We start from the raw sequence: 20,047 nt of genomic DNA on the forward strand, positions 1-20,047 counted from the left end.
TGGGAGCGGACTCGGGGACCTACAACCAGGATGTGGTCTGCACCCTGACCCAGGTTAGACGCCGCCTGGTGCCTCTGAAGTCCTCTCACATTGCAAGGCCAGGGATGCAGGGCTGAGTGAGCAAGCCACAGCCTCCTTGGTCCAGCACAGAACTCTGCCTCTGAGCAGAAGGTAAGTGAGTAGGGATAGAGGAGGCTGATCCCAGCTCTGGTTCTGAATCCAGCTTCCTCCTTGGCCTGGCTGCTAAGCTCTTGCCGCAGGAAGGCAGGGCAAGCAGCAGGGGCCAGAGGGGTTGTTCCCTGCACCTGCCTGTGGACCTCCCAGAGAAGGCAGCCTAGCTTTGGGCCGTGAGTCCTGGCTTCCTAGTTTTCATTCCAGGCTGAGCCCCTGCTCTCTCCTCCCAACAGGAAACCCAGGGGCCTGGAAAGGAGGAACTGAGATCAGAGGCGGAGCCAGCCTGGTCCCAGCCCCTGGACTGCCACACAACAGCTGGTCCCCCCCCTTCCACTGCTGTGCATTCCTTCAGCACCGGCAGCACAGTGAGTTTGCACTCCATTAATTTGCAAGGAGGCTGCTTTGTAAGTGTTCTTTTGTCTTTTTTTTTTTCTTTTGCCAGGCTATCTGGACTCTCAGACCCACCTGGTACTCCCTGGGGGATGGGGATGGGGAAGTACCTCCCCCATCAGCCTTTCAGCACAGGCCCTGAACCATCACCCCAGGTGCCCAAAGGCCACTTGTTATAGCCTCTGCCAAGGGCCTTAGGGGCTGTCGATGGCAAAGGCCCAGTGAGCCAGTTGAGGAAAGGGCAGTGTCCACAGATTCTAGGTGGGAAACGGAGGCTTGGGGAAGCTCCCTGACTACAGCAGATGGGTAGAAGTGAGGAAGCAGGAACCCAGATTTTATTTTCCTACCAGTAATCTCTGCTCACTTTGCCAGGCAGCTCTGCCTGTCCCACCACCTCACTGTGCAGTGAGCAACTTTGAGACCCTCATTCATCCGGATATTCCTGGTACAACTTGGGCTGGACTCTTTTCTTCTTTCCAATGCCTCAAAAGTTCCAGGCAGGAACCAAGCATACACATGGCTGCCAGGAGCCCCGGAGGTTAATCTGGACTACATGGGACTTGAGCTCAGACACCTAGACAGGAGGCAGATCCTAGGCAATGGAGATTCAGAATTAGAATAACCTGAACCCCCTGTGACACACAAAGCCAAGATTAAGCCATCAATTCAACAAGACACCAGCCATTATTGTACCTTCTGCTAAAGCAACTCAGAGCTGAGTGAGAAGGGGCCACAACTCATGGTTCTCCTGGATGGCATGGGCTGACCCAGCTTTCCCGGCTCCTCCTGCTCATAGTTTGCAGGGGTAAAGGGCAGAACATACCAGAAAGGCAACATCCAGAGGCAGAGGAGGCTCCACACTGGTCCTGCCCTTCCTCAGTGAGATGACTGGCTGCACGTTAGCCCAGTGATCCCAGGAGGCCTAGGGTGGAGTGCAGGGCCAGTGGACGGGACAGATGAGGCTCCTTGCCTGTGGCTGGAAATCTCTCATCCATGGGTTCACTTCCTGAGCCAGGAGGGCCAGGCTCCCACCAAGTCCTGGGCTTCTGTGGCCCCTGATACCCTTCTGTGATGAGTGCAGCTGCTTCACACAACTTGTCACAGGAGGGCTGTGTCTCAGCATATCACAAAAGTGACACAGTCATGAGCACACGGGAAGCTGTGTCCCAGAGCCAGGGCTCTGGATGCTGTGGTCTGGAGGATGGAGGCTCCAGCCTTGTGTGTGCTTACTGGTGTGTGGTACACAAGGGGACCGTGGCTTCCAAGGATCAGGGGTACAAAGTCTGGCAGTTCCACTGCAGGTTTGTTTTTTCCTGAAATCCCAATTCTCAAAGTACCATGTCCTTGCCTTGAGACCTCCTCTTCTTAAGAACCTGAGGGGCTACCGCCTGAATCGGTTCCCCCCGTCCTTCGGCCCTTACTGCCATGAACAAGCTTTGCTTTGGTGTCCATGCAACAGGTGTCTACCTGGCCCAACAGAGGCATCACTCCTACAGAACTCCACTCTGCTCTCAGAGCCATCCAGTGCTGCTCCCTCCAGACTGGCTGTGGCTTCAGGGCCCATGTGCCACCTCCTGTCAAGGTCACCTTGGCCCTGGTACATACCGGTCCTAGTCTCCCCCTGTAGCTGACCCAGGCAGGGCTCTTACCCAACTCGCCCATAAAGACACAGGCTCCCTACAGCCAGGCCTTTCCCAGTTCCAGGCTTGGCAAAACCCAACCACATGCCAATCAGACCTGAAGCCCTCAGAGGCAGTGTGGCAGGGGGAGCCCAGGCTGTTAGCACCTCCAGGGTACCTGCACCCAGGGGTCCTTCCACAACCCATGCCATTCTCTTAGGTCTACTCTAATCCTCAGGGACTGCCCGACCCACACAGGGTCTGTCCTGGTGCCTCTCTCCCTGCTCTGTGGCTCAACCTCATACCAGTAAAGAATAAAATCACTGTATTCTTGGTGCTATTATGTCTCCTTCATTATTGCTCAGAATCTGGCGTATTTATTTACTTGAAAGCAAAGTGACAGAGAGGGAGGGATTCTCCATGTACTGGTTCATTCCCCCCAAAAGCTGCAATGGCTGGGGCTGGCCCAGGGCAAACCCAGAAGCAAGGGATTCCATCTGGGTCTCTCCTAAATCCTTGGGTTATCTCCCACTGCCTTCCCAAGTGCAATATCAGGAAGCTCGATTGGAAGCAGAACAGAAGATACTAGAACCAGCACTTATACAGGATGCCAGCACTGCAAGTGCTCGCTTAACTTGCTGCATCACAATCGAATTTTTTAAAGCCAGGACAAATCTGGGAAGGATTGGGAGTTTAACCCAGTATGTGGCAAACTCAAGTACCACAGCATAGCCCCCAGGTCCAGTACCCCGTTCTAGCTCCTAACTCTAGCTTCCTGCCAATACAGACCCTGGCAAAAAGCAGTGATGATGACTTCAGCAATTGGATTCCTGCCATCCACCTGGGAGACCTAGATTGAGTTCCCATCTCCTAGCCCTGGCCCTAGCCCAGACCCAGCCATTGTGGGCATTTGAGGAGTGAATCAATAGATGGGAGTTCTCTGTGTCTCTGCCTTTCAAGTAAAAAATATGAAAGAGACATTTCTGGGGGAGGCAGAAGAGTTATGACAATTTGCATTTTACAGGGGAGAAAGTGTGGCTCCGTGAGGCGGTGACTCACTTTGTGGTAGGCACCGGCCCCAAACCAAGTCTTCTCTCCAAAGACATCTTCAAAAATGGTCCTGCACTATTTGCTAAGAATGTGTGTGTATACACACACACACACACACACACACACACACACAGGCACACCCACACACATATACACACATGCACCCAGAATGACCAGCTCTTCAGGGCAGTGCAGGGCAGGGTAGCAGTGTCCAGTAGAAGCTGACAACAGAGCAGGACACTTCCCAGCCCCTGCAGCAGCCTGGGCTAGGCTGCCCACAATTTCTTGTGCCTTACTCCTAGCTGGCCTCCCCTCTGTCCCGGCTGCCCCCACTCACTTCTCCAGCATGGACATGACAATCGGGGGGAGCACCAGGATGGGCATGGGCAGGACCACCCGTGTCAGCGCCGTCTCCAGCAGGGCCTAGGGGAGGGGGAGGCAAGCAGAAGCTGTGGTGAAAAGGGTCCGGTGTGGCTATCACCCTCCCGGCTTTGATCCCTAGCCTAGAGGTGTGTGCCAGTATTGAGTGCATCTGGCTGGGCAGGATTATTCGGAATGACAGGACACTGCCAGCTCCATCTTGTCACCACACACATCCAAGAAGAACAGATTCTAGGCCCTGCTGCATGTTGGGGAGGGGGTAGGCCTGGATGCAGGGGCCAGCATCCCCGAAGCATACGGGTGACCTAAGACAGCATAAGGAGAGCCAGCACAGCCAGCTGCAGCTGCAAGCCTTAGGGACTGCGACCCTGGGGTGTCCGCTTTCCTTTGGACATGGGTTCAAGGCAAAGGCTCTGGAGTCACCTCTGCAAGGGACCAGCAGCATTTCCATGCTGTGTGCCCGAGGCCTGCTCCATGGGCTCCCCCAAGGGTCCCAGGGAGTTTTGTGCTGGCCACTGTGGAAATTATACTCTTACAGGTTCCCAGGTGCCATGTTTAGCCTCAGGGAGGCCTGGAAGAGCTCACTCAGTCTCCTGAATGGGTGTGGGCATGCTATGGGGACCTTGAGCCTCCATCACAGGCATAGGGTGGCACCCAACCTCTTGCCCTCCCAAGCCCATCCTGAGACTGGTGGGGAGGGAAGGTCAGGACTCATGAGGGGCTTCTTCCTGAATGGCTGTCATGCAGGGGGATGCTCAGTCTCCCGGGGGCTGCCCCCACACACCAGTCCCAGCACTCAGGGCGGCAGGATGAGCCACTTGTGTCATCAGTAAGGTGGCTGGGAGAGCACCAGCACATGTACAAATGGACTGGATGATCTGCTTTGCAATTTCAAGTGCCAGAGTAGGTCAGGCCAGTGAAGCCAGAGGTGAGAGAGGGGCTTTCTGCTCTACACCAATGCTGCTGGGCCCTGAAAACTTTAATGCTTCATGCTCCCACCCCCACCGAGGAGCACTTACAGAGGCGCCTGGCAACACAGACCACAAACTACTCACACCTCCATGCCTTCTCCTTACCCAGGAGCCCAGAAAGGCCCAGCACAGTGGGGCCCTGGGACCTGGGAACAGAGAAGGAGGCTCTGGGGAAAGTCACCTCCACCCTCACCAATTAGCACCTGCTCTGGGTGAGGTGACCCCAGGAACAGCCTGGTCCTGGGAGCCTGGAGTAAGAGATGGGAGAGTTTCACAGTAGGAATAGGGGGGAGAGGGTGGGGAGAAGCAAGGCTACAACCATGGAGCGGGGAGCGAATGTGCTGAGAGGAAGTTACGCCCCTCCCTGCTGCTGATCTCCACCACGGCCTCCCTCCCTCCCTCCCCACCCCCGGCCCCACTCTAAGCCCCTAGGCAACCCACATGTCTGGCTGCGATCTTGGAGGAGCCCACGAGGTTGCCGTCAGCATCCAGGACGTCAATGCCTTCCTCCAGCTCCCCATAGCGCATCAGGACCACGTTGCAGATGTTGGCACTGGCTGGAGACAGAGGGGCACGGGGGCAGGAGTCAGAGGGTCTCCAGGTTCTGGACAAAGAGCAGATGCAGCAGGCAAGGTGGGGAAGGTCCACCTGCCCGTTGGCCTGGGGAGAGGTCTGGGGGCACCTGGTGAGCTGGGGTGGAGAACGAAGGAGCAGCCCCAGTCAGTGGCTTCCCTCCCTTCTGGGGTGTAACATTGCTAGTGCAAGCCTCCCTGGCCTGAAGACAGCCCCTGGGGCTGGAAGTTTCACTGTCAGCACCTCCAGCCTCTCTGGCCTCGGAGGATGTCAGCATTCACACACGATCCTTTGCGCCTCACAATGAATCAACTTGCCAGAGATTCACTTCCCTGACAGCAGGTTCCAGAGCAGACAGGAACCTCTGTGCTCACCCAGCACCGCCCCCTCATCATATGGATGGAAAACTGAGGCTCAGAGAGGGGGAGGGATGGATCTGAGGTCACACAGTCAAGCGGGACAAGGTGGAAAGGCAAAGAAACTGAAACCTCTGAGCAACCAGCAGCTGGGAGATGTGGAGGAGGCAGACAAGTCAAGGTCAGACTTGCCCCTGTGTCAGGAGCCTTCCCTTGGTTGTCCTTGTGCCTTGTCTCAGCGGAGACCTTGAGGACCTAAGCTGAAATGAAAGGAGGGCTCCTGGCTCCTTAGTTAAGCACTGGGTGCAGCGTCCAGGGTTCACCCATCAGCTGGCAGCTTCCCCTCACCTGAGATGCATGGTGGGGTGTGGGTGCTGACCTCACCTGAACTCCTCCACTCCTGTTTCAGAATGAAACTAGGGGGACACGGGGGTAGTGGGTGGGTGGGGAGTGGGGGTGACAAACGCAGAGCCCGGCTGCTTCATTCTCCCCCCAAAGCGCCTTGCTGTGTTTAAAGTTTTAATTTTTGCTAATTAATGTCAATTAATTTTGTATAATGAGTGTTTAATTTTGGGGAGTGTGTGAGCCTGGGAGCGACTGCAGTTCTGGGCTGTGAACACTGATTAGCATCAACACCTGCTGCTTCCCCCTCCCTCCAGTTGGGGGAGGCACCAGGGTTTGGGGAGCTGGAGGGCGGTGGGGCCTGGTGGGCAGGCGCAGTGGGAGGCAGCACAGATGCTGTCAGGGCCCGAGCCAATGACTGGGAGCCCAGTGGTCCAGGGTCCGAGCAGCTGGAGATGGGGCTCTGCAGGTGAGGGGGGCCTGGGACCCAGAGGGCTCTGAGCTTCCACCTTCTGTTTCAGTCATGTGGGATGCAGGAGGGACACACAGGGAGGGGGAGACCGTGAGGCTGTGCATAGTTTGGGAGACCAAATGCGCTTCTAAATGTGTTCAGAGCAAACGTGCCATCTCCGAGCCTCTCCCACTGCACATGACTCTGTGGTGAGGACCAAGGCAGCACTCTATGGCTGGGCCTCAGCCTCGCGTCCTTCCTGTCCTCACAGCAGGTGCACGCACCCGACATCAACAGTGCCTTCATCTTGTCAGACACTTGGCCACGTCTGAAATCTGTTGTGAAGATCAGGATCTGGGGCGGGGGTGGGGTGCACTGGCAACTGGGGGTGGCCCCGGGGGAAGCTGCCTACCACTGTACAATGCTCACAACGGACTACTCCAGATCAGGCAGACCCTCCAACCAAGGGTTCCGTACCCCCAAATGTCAGCAGGACTGACTAGGAGAGATTCTTATCTCGATCACAGCTAGACACTGAGGGTTGAGGGTAAGGAAATTTGGAGTAGCCAGGGAATGTCCTAGAGGAGGGGCCAGGAGGCTGGGTTGAGAGCCATCAGGGTTAGAGTCCATAGTCGACTGTCCTTTCTTGTTCACTCCCAAAGGTGAGCCCCCAGAACAGCCTTGCGAAGACAGCACAAGTCTCTGTTAGCAAACTGCCCTCTAGTGGCAGTAGGAGTGCTCTGCACACCGCTCCACCACCCCCACCCCGGCCCCACCCACCAGGTTGGGATGGCCGCAGGACCTCAGTTCCCAGAAGACCCAAGGGAACTGCTGGACGGAGGGGACAGTGGGCTTCTCTGCCTTCTGAGAAGCCATTGCATTACACTAGCTCAACCCCCGTGCCAGCAAGGGCCATGTTACAGGAGCACAGCCATGGTTTTCACATCCCCTTAAAGCCAGCTTGACTAGACAACTGAAGGAGCTGGGTGAACAGCTGCCACCCAGCTCCTTCAGCTTGGAGTCCCTGGCTGGGATCGGCAGGACAGCGTTTAGGTCCCCACTGCCCCCTGGGAGCTGGCTGAGCTCACATGCAAGTCAGTCCCTGTGCCGGACCCTGGCAGTCAGGGGGAGCAGCAATGTGTGTGTCTGCGGAGGAGATAGTTAAGAGTGTAGAGTCAAAGGCAGACCAGGAATTTCTCACTGTGAAACATGGCTAGCTGATGCAGGCCCAGACTCAGGGTCAAACACAAGACCACTCGAGAAAAAAGGTAGATGGAACATGAAAGTGAGTGAAGACTCAGCTTCTATCATCCAACAGCTTTTGGGGGTGATGATGCTCCCCTCTCATCTAAGCTTCCTGGGTGAAAAAAAGATAGAAGAGCCTACAGTCCCCTCTGAATGCCAGCGACCCAGGTCCTCCCACGGAGCGGGATACTTCAGGCCACACGTGCCCCTCTGTTCACTGCCCAGGTCGTGTTCACTCTTGAATACCTGTTGTACACATGGGCAAGTGGGCATGTCTGCCTCAGAGCAGTGAGAATGCCAGTGGTTGCAGTCGTTTCCTGGCTGTGGTATCATCCAGAACCTTTGATTCTGCTATATGCCCTTCAAGCCTTCCCTAGCCATTCCTCCCCCCCACTCTTGGCAAATCCAGCTCCCAAGGTTAACGACACAGCCTAAACAGATGGTAACGGAAGCCTTGCACCACCGTGGCTGTGGCTCTGCTTCCTAACACACCGACAATGACTGGTACTATCCATTTTACATTTCGTTTCTTTTCATCTCTGAAAGGCAGAGCCAGAAGACAGACTGGTCTTTTTGCTGGTTCCTCCTCCAAGTGGTACCAATAGCCAGGGCTGAGCTAAGCTGAAGGCGGAAGCTAGGAACTCCATCCTGGTCTTCTGTAGGGCAGGCAGGGACCCAAGCACTTGAACCATCATCCTCTGCCTCCCAGAATGAATTAATAGGGAGCTGGATTGGAAGCAAGGTAGCCAAGGCTTGAATCCAGGCACTGACATGGATGCTGGCATTCCAATCAGGAGCTTAACCTGCTGTGCCACAATGCCCACCCCAAGATCTATTAGTGACAGTATCATCAGGTTAATTAAATAGTCTGTTGGTGATATTGTTAAGAAAGTTGGCATATTTTCAACTCAGATTGACACTATTCAAGACTCAGGCACAAGCGATGCTGGAGCAATGCTGGGAGATGTCCACCGAACGAGAGAGACAAAGAGGCAAAGAGGGAGAGGGATAGGAAGAGGGAGAGGAGGAGAGGGCGAGAGAGCACTACATGCTGATTGCAAGCTTAGTGTCAAGTCCTGAGAAAAATATGTTCTTGACTGCTGCAGATGTTCTCACATCCAACCCATTGCGATGCAAAATCATGCAGATTGTGAACAGCTAATGAAGCAGCCCGCGTGAGAGGGACTGCGTGGGCAAGAAGGAGCCATGGAGAGGACAGACGTGCAAGCAAGTTCTCGAAAAGGAGACCACAGGGGAGCGAGTCCCGGAACAGACACACGGAACAACACTGGGTCCTGGGCCAGCTGCACAAACCCAGCAATGGGAGGGGATGAACTGGTGGGAAGGCAGTGGCAGCAAATCCCAAAGGGAAAGAGCAGGCCGACACGGAGACGGGGCACAGACTACTGATGCAGGCAGAATCATACCCCACAGCTCCTCAGTTTTAAGACATATTTTCCTATATTTTCATGAAGTAAGAACTCATGGTGTGCTCTCCACGGACACAGGGGTGGCTGAGGCGGGTGGGGAACCTTGCCTGCTGCTGAACTCAGCTGCCAGTCACATCTGACTTAGCCTTGCATGCAGATAGCTCCTCGCTGAGAGTCACCTTAGCTGACCACACCAATCCACACAGACTTTGAACTTAAACTTAGATTCCTAATTGTTGCCTAAAACATCTTTTTCAAACTTACACTATAATGGTGTATGGACATGAAAAGTTATTGTACATGCAGAAGATCGTCTGCCAGATACCAGGCAATGCAATTAAAGGCAGTAGAAATTGCCAAACCATAGATAGCTCCCCTAAAGAAATGCTTGCCCATATGCACAAAGAGACATTTACAAGGATGGTAATTATAGCGCTGTTTGTAAGAGCAAATAATTAGAAACAACCTAAATGTCCACCATTAGGCAGCTCACACAGGAGGATCTCCAAAACAAACTGCTAAGTGAGAAAAACTACTGACTATGTCCGTGCTGGTTTGCCGCGGGGAAGGCCTGCAGCTAACAGACACGCATATACATGTGCCCCAATGCACAGGTCAGGCGTGACAGCCTCGGGCCTCCTTCTGTGGGTCCCTCGGGCAGGGGAAAGTGGAAAGGCTGTCACCTTCTTTTCTCCACACTCAATCCCTCTAGGTTATTTGCGCTCTCACCAGGAGAATGCAATTATGTTTTACTTACCTAAAAAGTTCAAAGAAATGCCAAACTTCTTGAAGATCGTAAAAAATGTTAAAGCCAGCAGGGGTTGGCGCACGTCCCATACTTAGGTATCTATACTCGTATGTTACGCACTTCCTAAAGAAGCTGATTAACTTCGGGATTTTTTTTTTTCCTTCAAGCAAAGAAAAAAATGGAACCACAAGTGAAACCACATAGGAAATACAGAAAAGTCCCAATATTCTTGAACATGCTTTGGCATGACACTGTCAGTCTTAAAAGGGTTAAAAGGATCAAGATTAAAAGCAAAGATTACAAAAAGCAGAGTTCCAAGATGGAATTAGAAAAGGTGGGGCAGTCCAGCAGAGGAAGAACGCTCATGCTCACGCACTCTCTCTCTCTCTCTGACTTCAAGTAAGTCTTTTTTTTTAAGGCAGCGGGGAGGATGAGGGAGGCTTTGGACCCCGACCCTGTGCTAGAGAGTGACCTGTGTTGAATGCTTGTTTACTCCTGCCAAGGTCCAGTAATTACACTTTGATCCTCTTCAGCAAGCCTATTACATTAACACATCTTATAAGCGAGCCATCTGAGAAATACGGCATTCAGGACTTACTGATAATAAAGCGTTACTATGAGAAACGGGAAACTGGGAAAGACAGAGTGATGACAGATAATAGACTCAGGGTCACTGATACTAGTCTGTGTGCAGGGTCATGGTGATCGACTCCCAACAGGTACCGCGCCCCCAAAAGATTAGTCCCAACCAATAGCACTGTTCCTCTTTTTGCCAGTGATTGGTCTATGATGCTCCATGTGTCTCCTCCCAACCGAGAAGGGGTAACGCAAAGTCGGTCTTCATCCTGTCACTCCGATGTTCACAATCGCATACTCCATCTCACAACTGTGGAAGGAGCAGCACCCTTGGCAGGGCAGGGAGAGGGACGCAGGTACTATGAACTGTCATCCCATATGCTGGAAGCTGGTTCTCAGAATGGTGCTACCGGGAGAGGATGTGGAACCTTTAAAAGGAGGCACCGGGACCAGAGATTCAGGTAGTTGCCATGGGATTGGGGAAGCACCAGTTCTGAAGTTCCCTTTGGCTTCCTGTGTGGAGAAGGGGCCTGCTTCTTCCCACAGTAGGTCTCATTAACAATGGCTCTGAGTCCTTCACTAGAGCTGGGATGATTCCAGCCCTACATCTCTGAACCTCCGAAACTGAGCTAAGCAAGCCTCTTTTCTCCATAAAAGGAGCCTGCCTTGGCCATTTTGTTATAACGACAAAGTGCTGGATGCCTCCCTCTGCCAAGACTTGCTCTTAGTAAAGTCATAAATGTTTATTATTGAGCCAGTTTGACCCACGGGTTTTGGCCCATTTCAGCCCCTGCGATCCATCAAAATTTTTTTAATATTGAAAAAGCTTTTTAAGGCATTGAGAAAAAGATATGATTGTCAAAATCAAGTAAGGGGTTGGTGTGTGGCACAGCACATTAGACCACCACTTGTGATGTCAGTATCCCATATGAGCATCAGTTGGAGTCCCTACTGATCCACTTCTAATACAGCTCTTTGCTAACGCACCTGGAAAGGCAGTAGAAAATGGCCAGAGTGCTTGGGCCCCTGCCAGCCAAGTATGTGACACAGATGGAGTTCCAGGCTCCAGACTAGGTTCTGCATCAGTCACAGGCTCTGAGGCCATTTGGGGAGTAAACCAGCAGATGGAAAACTTCTCTGTCACTCCTCACTCTTTCTTTAACTCTGCCTTTCAATTAAAAAAGAAATATATATATATATTTACATAATATATATATATATATATATATATTTGTTTGTTTTGTTTTAAGGTATCCTCCCTCTAACCTGGCCACCCCACTCTAGGCTCCCCAGTGGGTAGGCCTGCCCAGGAGAAACTTCCTTGTGTGCGTGTGAGCATGGGTGTCAGGGCAGAGTGCTGCACTTTGTATATAAAATGGAGACAATGGAAACAACCTAAGTATCTCCCATTAATCAACTGTGGACATACACAATCCCTGAGACAAACATGGGACTGGGCATTCCTGTAGATACGTCTGAAGACCATAATGAGGCTTCCAAAGGACATGCATGGCATGATAGCGACTGCACACTTTGAAGGCAGGTAAAAGTAAAGTGGACTGCTGATGGTGCAAACATCGATGATAAAACACAAAACCTACGTGGAGATTTATGGATCCCCAGGTCAGTGGCCTTCCCAGAGGAAAGAAAACCAGAAGCAAGAAGGTGGAAGGCATAAAGAACTTTGAAAGTATCTAAGATTTTCTCACTCTATTTCCTCCATGTTCTATGTGCTTGAATTGTTTCATAACCAAAAAAGAAATTCGTGGCATAAGCTACTGTGGCTGCTAAAAAGGGTAAGTTAGAATTTTACAACTGCCACAGAAAGTTGCCTAAAATTCACAGGGAAGTTAATAAGGCAATTTACAGAGCAGCATACACATGTGACCGCCTCCACGTGACCTCACACCTGTGTAGGCCTGGCTCCACTGCACATAGACACAACACAGGGCAGAGACCAATGCCATTGCAGGCATGCAGCTAAACTGCCAAGGCTGTACTAGACTGGTTCTGGGGCATAGACCTAGGGTTGTTTAACCCATTACCACAATTATGTCCTATGAGGGAAAAAAGGGCCATTTTCATTCAACAAGAAAAGCCCTCTATGGAAGCTACCAGAAGAACTGAGTTCCCAATCTGGACCCAGATTGATGTTGGACAAATGTTCCTCGATTCCACTTCCTTCTTTTCAAAGGCAAAGGTACTGTTGTTCTCCCCTCCTCTCTCTTCTTTCTCCTCCTTCCCTCTCTCTTCTTCCTTCTTTTCTCCCTGCATTTTGCAGGTAGCATGAGTACTTGCTAAACAGTTTAAATCACATCAAAGTGTCAGCAACAAAGCGGAAGCCCACTTCCAGCCTTAGCCCTTAGCTTCGTGCCCTCCTTCGGCACAGCCACCTTGGGCAGGCTCTACTGCTCTGCCAGGGAGGGCTGCATATTTACAGTGTTCCTGTCCAACCTTTACATACACCATCTCACACAGGAGGTGCAGAACCCAACCCCTTTCCATTAAAAAAGAGATGATCATCAAGCACGAGTGGGTAGCCTAGCACTTTCCACCCAAGAGGCAGTGCGGGCTAGTGCAGTTTCTTTTAAATAGCTAGAGAGTTTGGGCGTGTTTCACAACCCATATAGAAGTGTCATCAACTCAGGACTGGGCATTTCTGAATTGCAAAGTCAGCTGCCAGGAACAGATCACTCAAGAAGGCTCCTGACAAGTGAAAACAATCCAGACTAAATGTCCAGAGTGCTGGAGAATCTTAGAATTTAGTCACCCTCCTCCCACAGCCGACTCCATTCTAGGAGGTGGGCCCCATACACAGCCTTCCAGAGAAGTCTTGGGAGAGGAACGATGGGCATGTCACCAGCCAGAGGAGGGCCAGGTGTGTGTCTCCAAGCGGGCACTAGCCAGAGAGACACATCTATTAGGAATGGTGGGGTGGGGGCTTCAGCCAGGGGGAAATCATGGTGTCACTGGGCCAACACATTGAGTGTGTCTGCTTGTGGTGGGGGTGCTGGGCCTGGGTGGAGGGGGGCCGTCATCCGAGGCCTCCTCTCCTGACCTTTAATTACACTGTTTGCCCAGCTTCCCACACCATTAACTTCCGCCCCGCAGCCACACGGCAGTTAATGGAGGGCCTGCTCCGAGCCCGAGCTCCTGAACACAATTAAGCGTGACAGTCCACAAATAAGAAAGAACTGGAGAATTAATTAAGGTCTAAACAAATTAATTACCAGTCCCCAATCGATTCTGATGCCAGCACACATGCGCCCGGGCTCAGTGTCTTTGCTGACATCGTGGGGTAGAAATAGAAACGGAGATTTCCCACGTGGTTGCTGCTCCAGACGGGGGTGCGGCAAGCTGTGGCCAGCATGCCAAGGCTCAGGCACACTCAGGAGCGCACACATCAGGTACACACACACCTGAGCACATGAATGCATGTCCCCACCTGAAAACCCAGGGAACACCTGGAGACAGCGCTTGGGCCCATGCCCCTCTATTCCCCAGCTCCAGGGAGACTAGGGGTCACTCAGGTAGGCCTGAAAAAGGCCCTGGGCTACTCTAGCCAGCTCCATGTCACTTTCAACAAGACTCAATTTGTTTATTCTCCTGTAAAATGGGACATGGCAGCCCTGCCTGTTGGTCTTCCCAGCACAGAGCAAGGCACACTGAGCGAAGAGAGGCCTGCTGGGGTCATTTGCAGAGCTGCGCAGCCCCTGGGAGTGTGGGACTCTGCAAACCCAGGCGAGGTCCAAGGTGGCTGGCCAGGAGGCCCCATTGGGGAGGAAAGAAAGGTTCCATTCCTGGAGGAAGAGATATGGGAAAGAGGTGCAGGAACCAGGCATTCTGCTCTCGCAGGCCTCAGGCTGGGCAGGAGCACCAGGGGTGGAAAAGCCACAGATTCCCAGGAGCCTCCTGTTCTCCCAGAGCTTGAGTGCCAGTTGCCTGTGAAGATGGGCATCACAGGGGACAGCAGGCTGCTTAGGAACCCTGCCACACACACACACACACACACACACACCCCTCCCAGCACTATAGCTTTGTTCTTCCACTTCCACTCCCATGCAAGTACTTCACTATACCCAAGTGGTCCTGCCTCTCCATGGTGCCAGCGATCTGCAGAGCAAAGTGCCTTCTACAAGGGAAAGCACCTCCCGAGCCAGTATCTCAGTAGCTGTCAATGCTGGCCAGGCTCCGGTCCAGCCTGCATCAAAAGGCAGGAGCACTGCATAGGCTCCATCAGCATGTCATGTGCTTCAGACATCCTGGGTCCTGGCCAGGGTGCTGGGGGTATGGTGCAGAGTGGTCAAGGGCAGGGGTTGGACAGCCTGAGGTCTGAGACCAGACGGTCATTGAGTCCCTGACAGGGAGGGCACGCCCACTCATCTCACACAGTAGTAACTGGATCAGTCAGCAACCGACCCTTGGGCAGCTGGGATTGGGATGGGCTGGGGAAACTAGAAGCATGGAAGCCTGGAAGCCTGGAAGCCTGGAAGCCTGGAAGCCTGGAAGCCTGGAAGCCTGCATGGGGGAGAGGAGAGAGAGAGGTTGAGGGTGGCAAGCAGGCCGGCACACAGCCAAGACCTGGACAGCTGGGCCTGAGGAGGTGAGCAGCAAGGGCCTAATTCTCCCAGAATCCTGATGAGCCATGGTTGTCAGGGCTGCAAAGCATGCTGCGGGAAACCTGTGCAGCTGGCCGGGGGTACCCAGGGTGCTCTGATGCCTGCCAGTGGCTGGACCTGTATGGGCAGCCTGAAAGTGCCTTCCTAGTGAGAAGATGGGAGGGCAGTGCAGCTGGAGCCCAGAGACCAAAGGGTCTAAGACTTCTCCTAAATGGGTCCCAGAGAGGTTACACACACCCCAAGGTCACACAGCAAGATGGCAGCTGGGAAGGGCTGGAATGGGCCCCTGGCAAAGTTCTTATCTTCAGCTTGGCCTGAGACAGATTACATCTACCCTGAGCCTCGGATCCAGTCCAGTGCAGCCGGAGGCTGCCCCCTGCCCAGGCTGCTTCTGACCCCCAGCCCGACACCAGTTGGGCAGCCACGTTTGCTCAATTAGGCCCCTTAACAAAGTCACATCTAAAGAGTTATTCCATTAATGGCCCGCGACAGAAATAGCTGAGAGTTCATTAAAAGTGTGGAGTTGCTATAGCAATTATCTGGGTTGGCAGAGTCTCAGGCGGGGGTAGGTTCTGGAGTTCATTAGCCTCTGGGGCACAGAAAAGGTGGGGCTGTACAGGAACCACCTCCCCCTCCTCCAGGAGCAGTCTGTGGCTCAGAGCACTTTCCCTGCATGCCACCTGGTCCACAGCCTCATGAGCTCCTCTGGGACCTCAGGGTCACCTGAGGCCCGAGCCCAAGCTTGGGTACCAGGCCCAGGCCCTGTAGGTCAAGGACGGGACCAGCACCTGGGCCTGGGTCTATCTCCCAACTTCAGACTGGGAACCTGACACTGGGAGGTAACAGGACCTAAGGCCCCATGCTGGGCCAGTCCCGTCTTTGTCCTGTGGAACTAGCTGGGAACTCTACCATGGTGGTTCCAGTACCTCCTTCTGAGGGGATTTCAAAGATTATTGGGAAGATGGAACTGAAGACGAGCTTATCTTGATGCAAAAAGTTTTATTTTCTAATATTCATTTTCCATGAACATTTTAAAGACCCTGGATATGCCTGAATGTCCATTTTTGGTTTGCATCAAAGGAAGCTTATCTTTTCATTCCATTTGCTACTAGTTTTTAAAGTGTCCCTGTACTTCTCCAGTGACAACAGACTGAACTGCCTCATGTTGCTCTCAATGTTATGTATTTCAGTTTTGAGAGAACTGCACAGGAAAGCATAGGTTTCTAAAAGAACCAGGCCTGTCTTTGTGGCATCGCCAGGATCTGGGACCAGAGCACCTGTTGTTGGCTCATAGATCCAGTCCAACTGAGACTTGGCTGAAAGCCAGAGGAACCGCTGTACACACAGAATATGTACCCCACAACCACTTGAGAATGAGGCAAGGGCTCCCGGACTCTGAGGTTTGAAACCTGTGCACCCCCCCAGTAACAATGTTTCTGAGGGCATAGAACCAAATGCAGAGGATTACGAGATCATAGTCAACAGGATCATCAGAAAATGTTAATGATTTGGTAATAGATGTACTTTTTACATTTATGTACTTCCTGGTGAATGAGATAACAAGGTCTACCAAAGTATCCAATATGTTAAGTTTGATGAGACCAACATTGTGGAGCAGGAACTAAGCTGCTACCCATCTCGCTGGCACCCCATATGCGAGAGCCCGTTCACCTCATAGTGCTCCATTTCCAGTCCACTCCCTGTTGATAAACTGAAAAAGCAGCAAAAGATGGTTCCATTATGAGGGCTTCTGTACCCACATGGGAGACCCAGATGGAATTGCAGGCTTCTGGCTTCAACTTGGCCCAGTCCTGTCTATTGTAGTGATTTTGGAAGTGGACAGAACTCTCTCTCTTTCTCTCTCTCCTCTTACACTGCCATATATATATATATGTTATATATATATATATAAATCTTTAAAAAATAACTTTGAATGAGCGATGAGCACAGATGCCATCTTAAGGTCTTCTTCACAGCAGTAACATGAGCTGGTAACATGTGTGGTTTCTACTGGGGACAGAGGCACAGGGACTGCTTCCCACCATGCTTGGCTGCCTACATTCCCCATGCAAGGAAATGTTAGACTTCTGTTAGAGGTTAGAGACAGTGCTTTTCCCACTCGAGTTCACGTTCTGTCTGTTGATCCCAGGTTACGAATTCCTGCACTGAAAGCAGAATGGAGAGCTGGTCATGGGGTTATCATCTTTTCTTCTATACGTGCATGTTTTACTGCAGTTCCTCCAGCCTGCAGCCCGCTGGAGGGTTGTAGAAGGGCAGCTGGCCCTCTGGTAGCCCCTCCCAGTACTTCCCCCTATGCATGACACACACATATCTGCACACGGTGCAGGTCTTACCTACAGCAGGGAATGGCACGAATCTCTGGACCAGAAGGCGGGTAGCTGGGGTGAACTTGTTGGCTTTCTGAACCAGGACATTAAGGCCCACCTTGGAGAGGAAGAACAACAGAAAAAAGTGCATGGTGTTGCAGTGGCCTGTGCGAGCAGGAGCAGAGTGTGAGGGGGCTCTGTACCCCAGATTGCCAGATCCTCAGCATCTGACAATGCATCATATCTCCTCAACGTTCTGTGTGCCATAGCAGGATTCAGTTCCTGCCTCTGGCTCCTGACTGCAGCTTCCTCCCAGCTCGGACCTTGAGAGGTGGCACTCAAGGGCTCAAGTGACTGGATTGAGTTTCTCGCTCCCAGCTTTAGACCTGGGTCCTTGCCCAGCCTGAATCATCGCCAAATTTGGGGGAGTGAACCAGCAAATGCTTTCTCTCTCCTTCTCCTCCTCCCTCGCTCCCTCTCTCCCTCTCTTCTCTGTGTGCTTCTCAAAACAAAATTGTTTTTAAAGATAGGACACCACTGCCCAGCTTTCTTGTTCACCAGCCTGTGGATGGAGGAAGAGCATAAATAAACGTGCGTGCACACAGCAGAGGAGGTGAAGGGCTGTTGCTGTTAGGGGGTACACAGTCTGCAAACAAAGTGAGTTAGGAAGCCCACAGTCCCCCTCAACCTCTAAACCCTATAAGGGACCCCATACCTTTGAGGTAAAGGAAAGGCAAGCTGCTCAGAGCAGGCTGAGGGGGTAGGGGATGCCCTGGCCTCCCACCCTGCCTTCTCCCGGACCCCAGCTCCTTCCCTGACCCAGGCCACCAGGCTCTGTTTGCTTGGGTCCAGCCCTAGGCCAACCCTCCCAGACCTGCAGAAGGAGGTGTTACCTCCTTCACACAATAGCCTCACCCTCTGGAACCTGCACCCCACCCCATCCTGTACTCCCAGCACCCCACCCCCTCAGCGCCAGTGTTTTCTATGGGCCTCTGGCCACGGGGCCTTCAACGCTGGTGCCTGGGCAGGGGACGCAGCCCTCCTGCACTCCACAGCCCTGTCTTCTGAGTTCCATGGCAGCATCTTAGCCCTGCCATGTCAAGCTCTCTCTGGTTTGGTCTCTTTGTTGGTGCGAAGGGATAGTGAGAGCTGCAGTGCCCCAGGGCTGCTGTTAGAATGCACATCCAGCCACTGGGCACCACTATAGCACACAGGAGGATTCAATTCAATGAGCCAAGTAAGAATGACATCAGCCCTCCCAGGCAGTGCCACTCCCCTCCCCCATGGCCAATGCCTCCATCACAGCCCACAGTCCCCTCTGAGCTCAGGAGGCTGATGGCACTGGGAAAGGGTTATGATGCCTCATTCATCTTTGTTTGGCATTTAAAGCTGCAATGAAGGGAACACAGTACATATTCTAGAGTGGTGAATGAGGACTGAACGTGGGAACCAACAATCAAGGAAGTGTATGGAGAGATTACACAAGGCTGGTAAGGAGGTTAGGCCTGGCAGAGGGGGAGAACTATCTGGGGTAGGAAAGACCATGAACATTGGCATGGACACAGAAAAGACAAAATGTAGGCACCATCCAAGTCAGGAGATGGAGTAGAGGCCCCGGCTTCCCCACACAGGGGCCAGTGCTTTCCCGAGCAGAGGGGACAGCAGGGCTATGGCAGGACTCCCAGCCTGATGCATGCCTGGCATGTGATGCCTTCTACCCTGGCAGCTCAGCCCACAGGTCCCTCTGCACCCTCAGGACTAACTCTGGTCTCAAGCTGGGTTGTAGTTGTTGCCTCAGGATGACCTCTAGGGAACCTGGGGACTGACAGTGGTCAAGGTGGAGTACAGCATTGGATGAAAGGCTCAGGCTGCAGGAAGATGAGCCAGTACCAGCCTACCAGGCTCCTATGGTATCCAGGGGATTGCCTAACTAACCCAGCCTGGCTCCCGAGTGCCTTGCTGCCACTCTGTCTCCAAAATAACTCTCAGGAACCAGTCGACACGCTCCCTGCTGACTCAAGGATAGGCTGGGGGTGGGAGATGTGCCATAGCTCAGACACCTGGCCTTGGTACAGCAGCGCAGGTTGTGGAGGTGCCAGCTACACAGGGCCCAGCTGCCCCTGCCATGTGGACGCATTCATCAAGCCCAAGTCGCCCAGCTTTCAACAGCAAGGGACTCAGAAGTGACTCTCTGTCCCCAAGAGAAGGGCAGACAAGGAGGCCAGAGAACAGGTGTGCAAGTTGAAGAGGAGGAGGAGGAAGGGTACTCAGCACACTGGCAAGTGGAACCCCTTAGTGGAAGCCCCTCTACCAGGCTGTTGGCTAGCCTGTTACCCCTTTCCCCAGTTAAGAGCCAGGTTCCAAAAGCCAGGTGTCTTTGGCCAAGGAAGGCAGCTATGATGGCCCAGAAAAGGCTAGGATTTGAACCTACAACCTGCTAGTTGCAAAGCTGCTACTGAGAGGATACAGCCCTTGAGCCATTCCTGCCCCAGTAGCTTGTAAGTTCAAAACCCAGCACACTCATTTGGGAAGAGGCAAGAAGTGCTGGCGGAGGTGGAGAGAACGCAGCAGATGGGCAGGACTGAGCAGACAGTGGGGCTTAGAGGGAGGGCCTCAGAGGGAGGGGTGTGTGGACAGGGCTGGAGGCAGCAGGAAGCATGGCCACTCATTGCGCTCAGCCCTGCCTCACCTTTCCTGGAGCCAGCTCCTCCCTGGCCAGCCATTATTCCCCTGAGTTGGGACTGGCGGTCCTGTCTGGAGTAAATGACTCTCCTTGTCTCACCTTCCCCAACCCC

At 52.9% G+C, this 20,047-nt stretch overlaps 1 protein-coding gene across 3 annotated transcripts in view; it reads right to left on the bottom strand.

Moving 5' to 3' along the window:
- SFXN5 (sideroflexin 5) overlaps positions 1 to 20,047 on the bottom strand; it is a 95,432-nt gene that overhangs the window by 17,274 nt on the left and 58,111 nt on the right. For 2 of the 3 annotated variants that reach the window (XM_004582802.2, XM_058667969.1), the window contains 3 exons: positions 17,280 to 17,370; positions 5,027 to 5,142; positions 3,571 to 3,656 (listed from right to left, as the gene is read on the bottom strand). In XM_004582802.2, coding sequence (XP_004582859.2) covers positions 3,571 to 3,656; positions 5,027 to 5,142; positions 17,280 to 17,370 — 293 coding nt within the window. The remainder of the gene's footprint in view (positions 1 to 3,570; positions 3,657 to 5,026; positions 5,143 to 17,279; positions 17,371 to 20,047) is intronic. The other variant, XM_036496689.2, reaches the window with a different exon arrangement.

Source organism: Ochotona princeps, chromosome 8 (genome assembly GCF_030435755.1).
Source record: "Ochotona princeps isolate mOchPri1 chromosome 8, mOchPri1.hap1, whole genome shotgun sequence".
In the NCBI taxonomy this organism is placed as follows: domain Eukaryota; kingdom Metazoa; phylum Chordata; class Mammalia; order Lagomorpha; family Ochotonidae; genus Ochotona; species Ochotona princeps.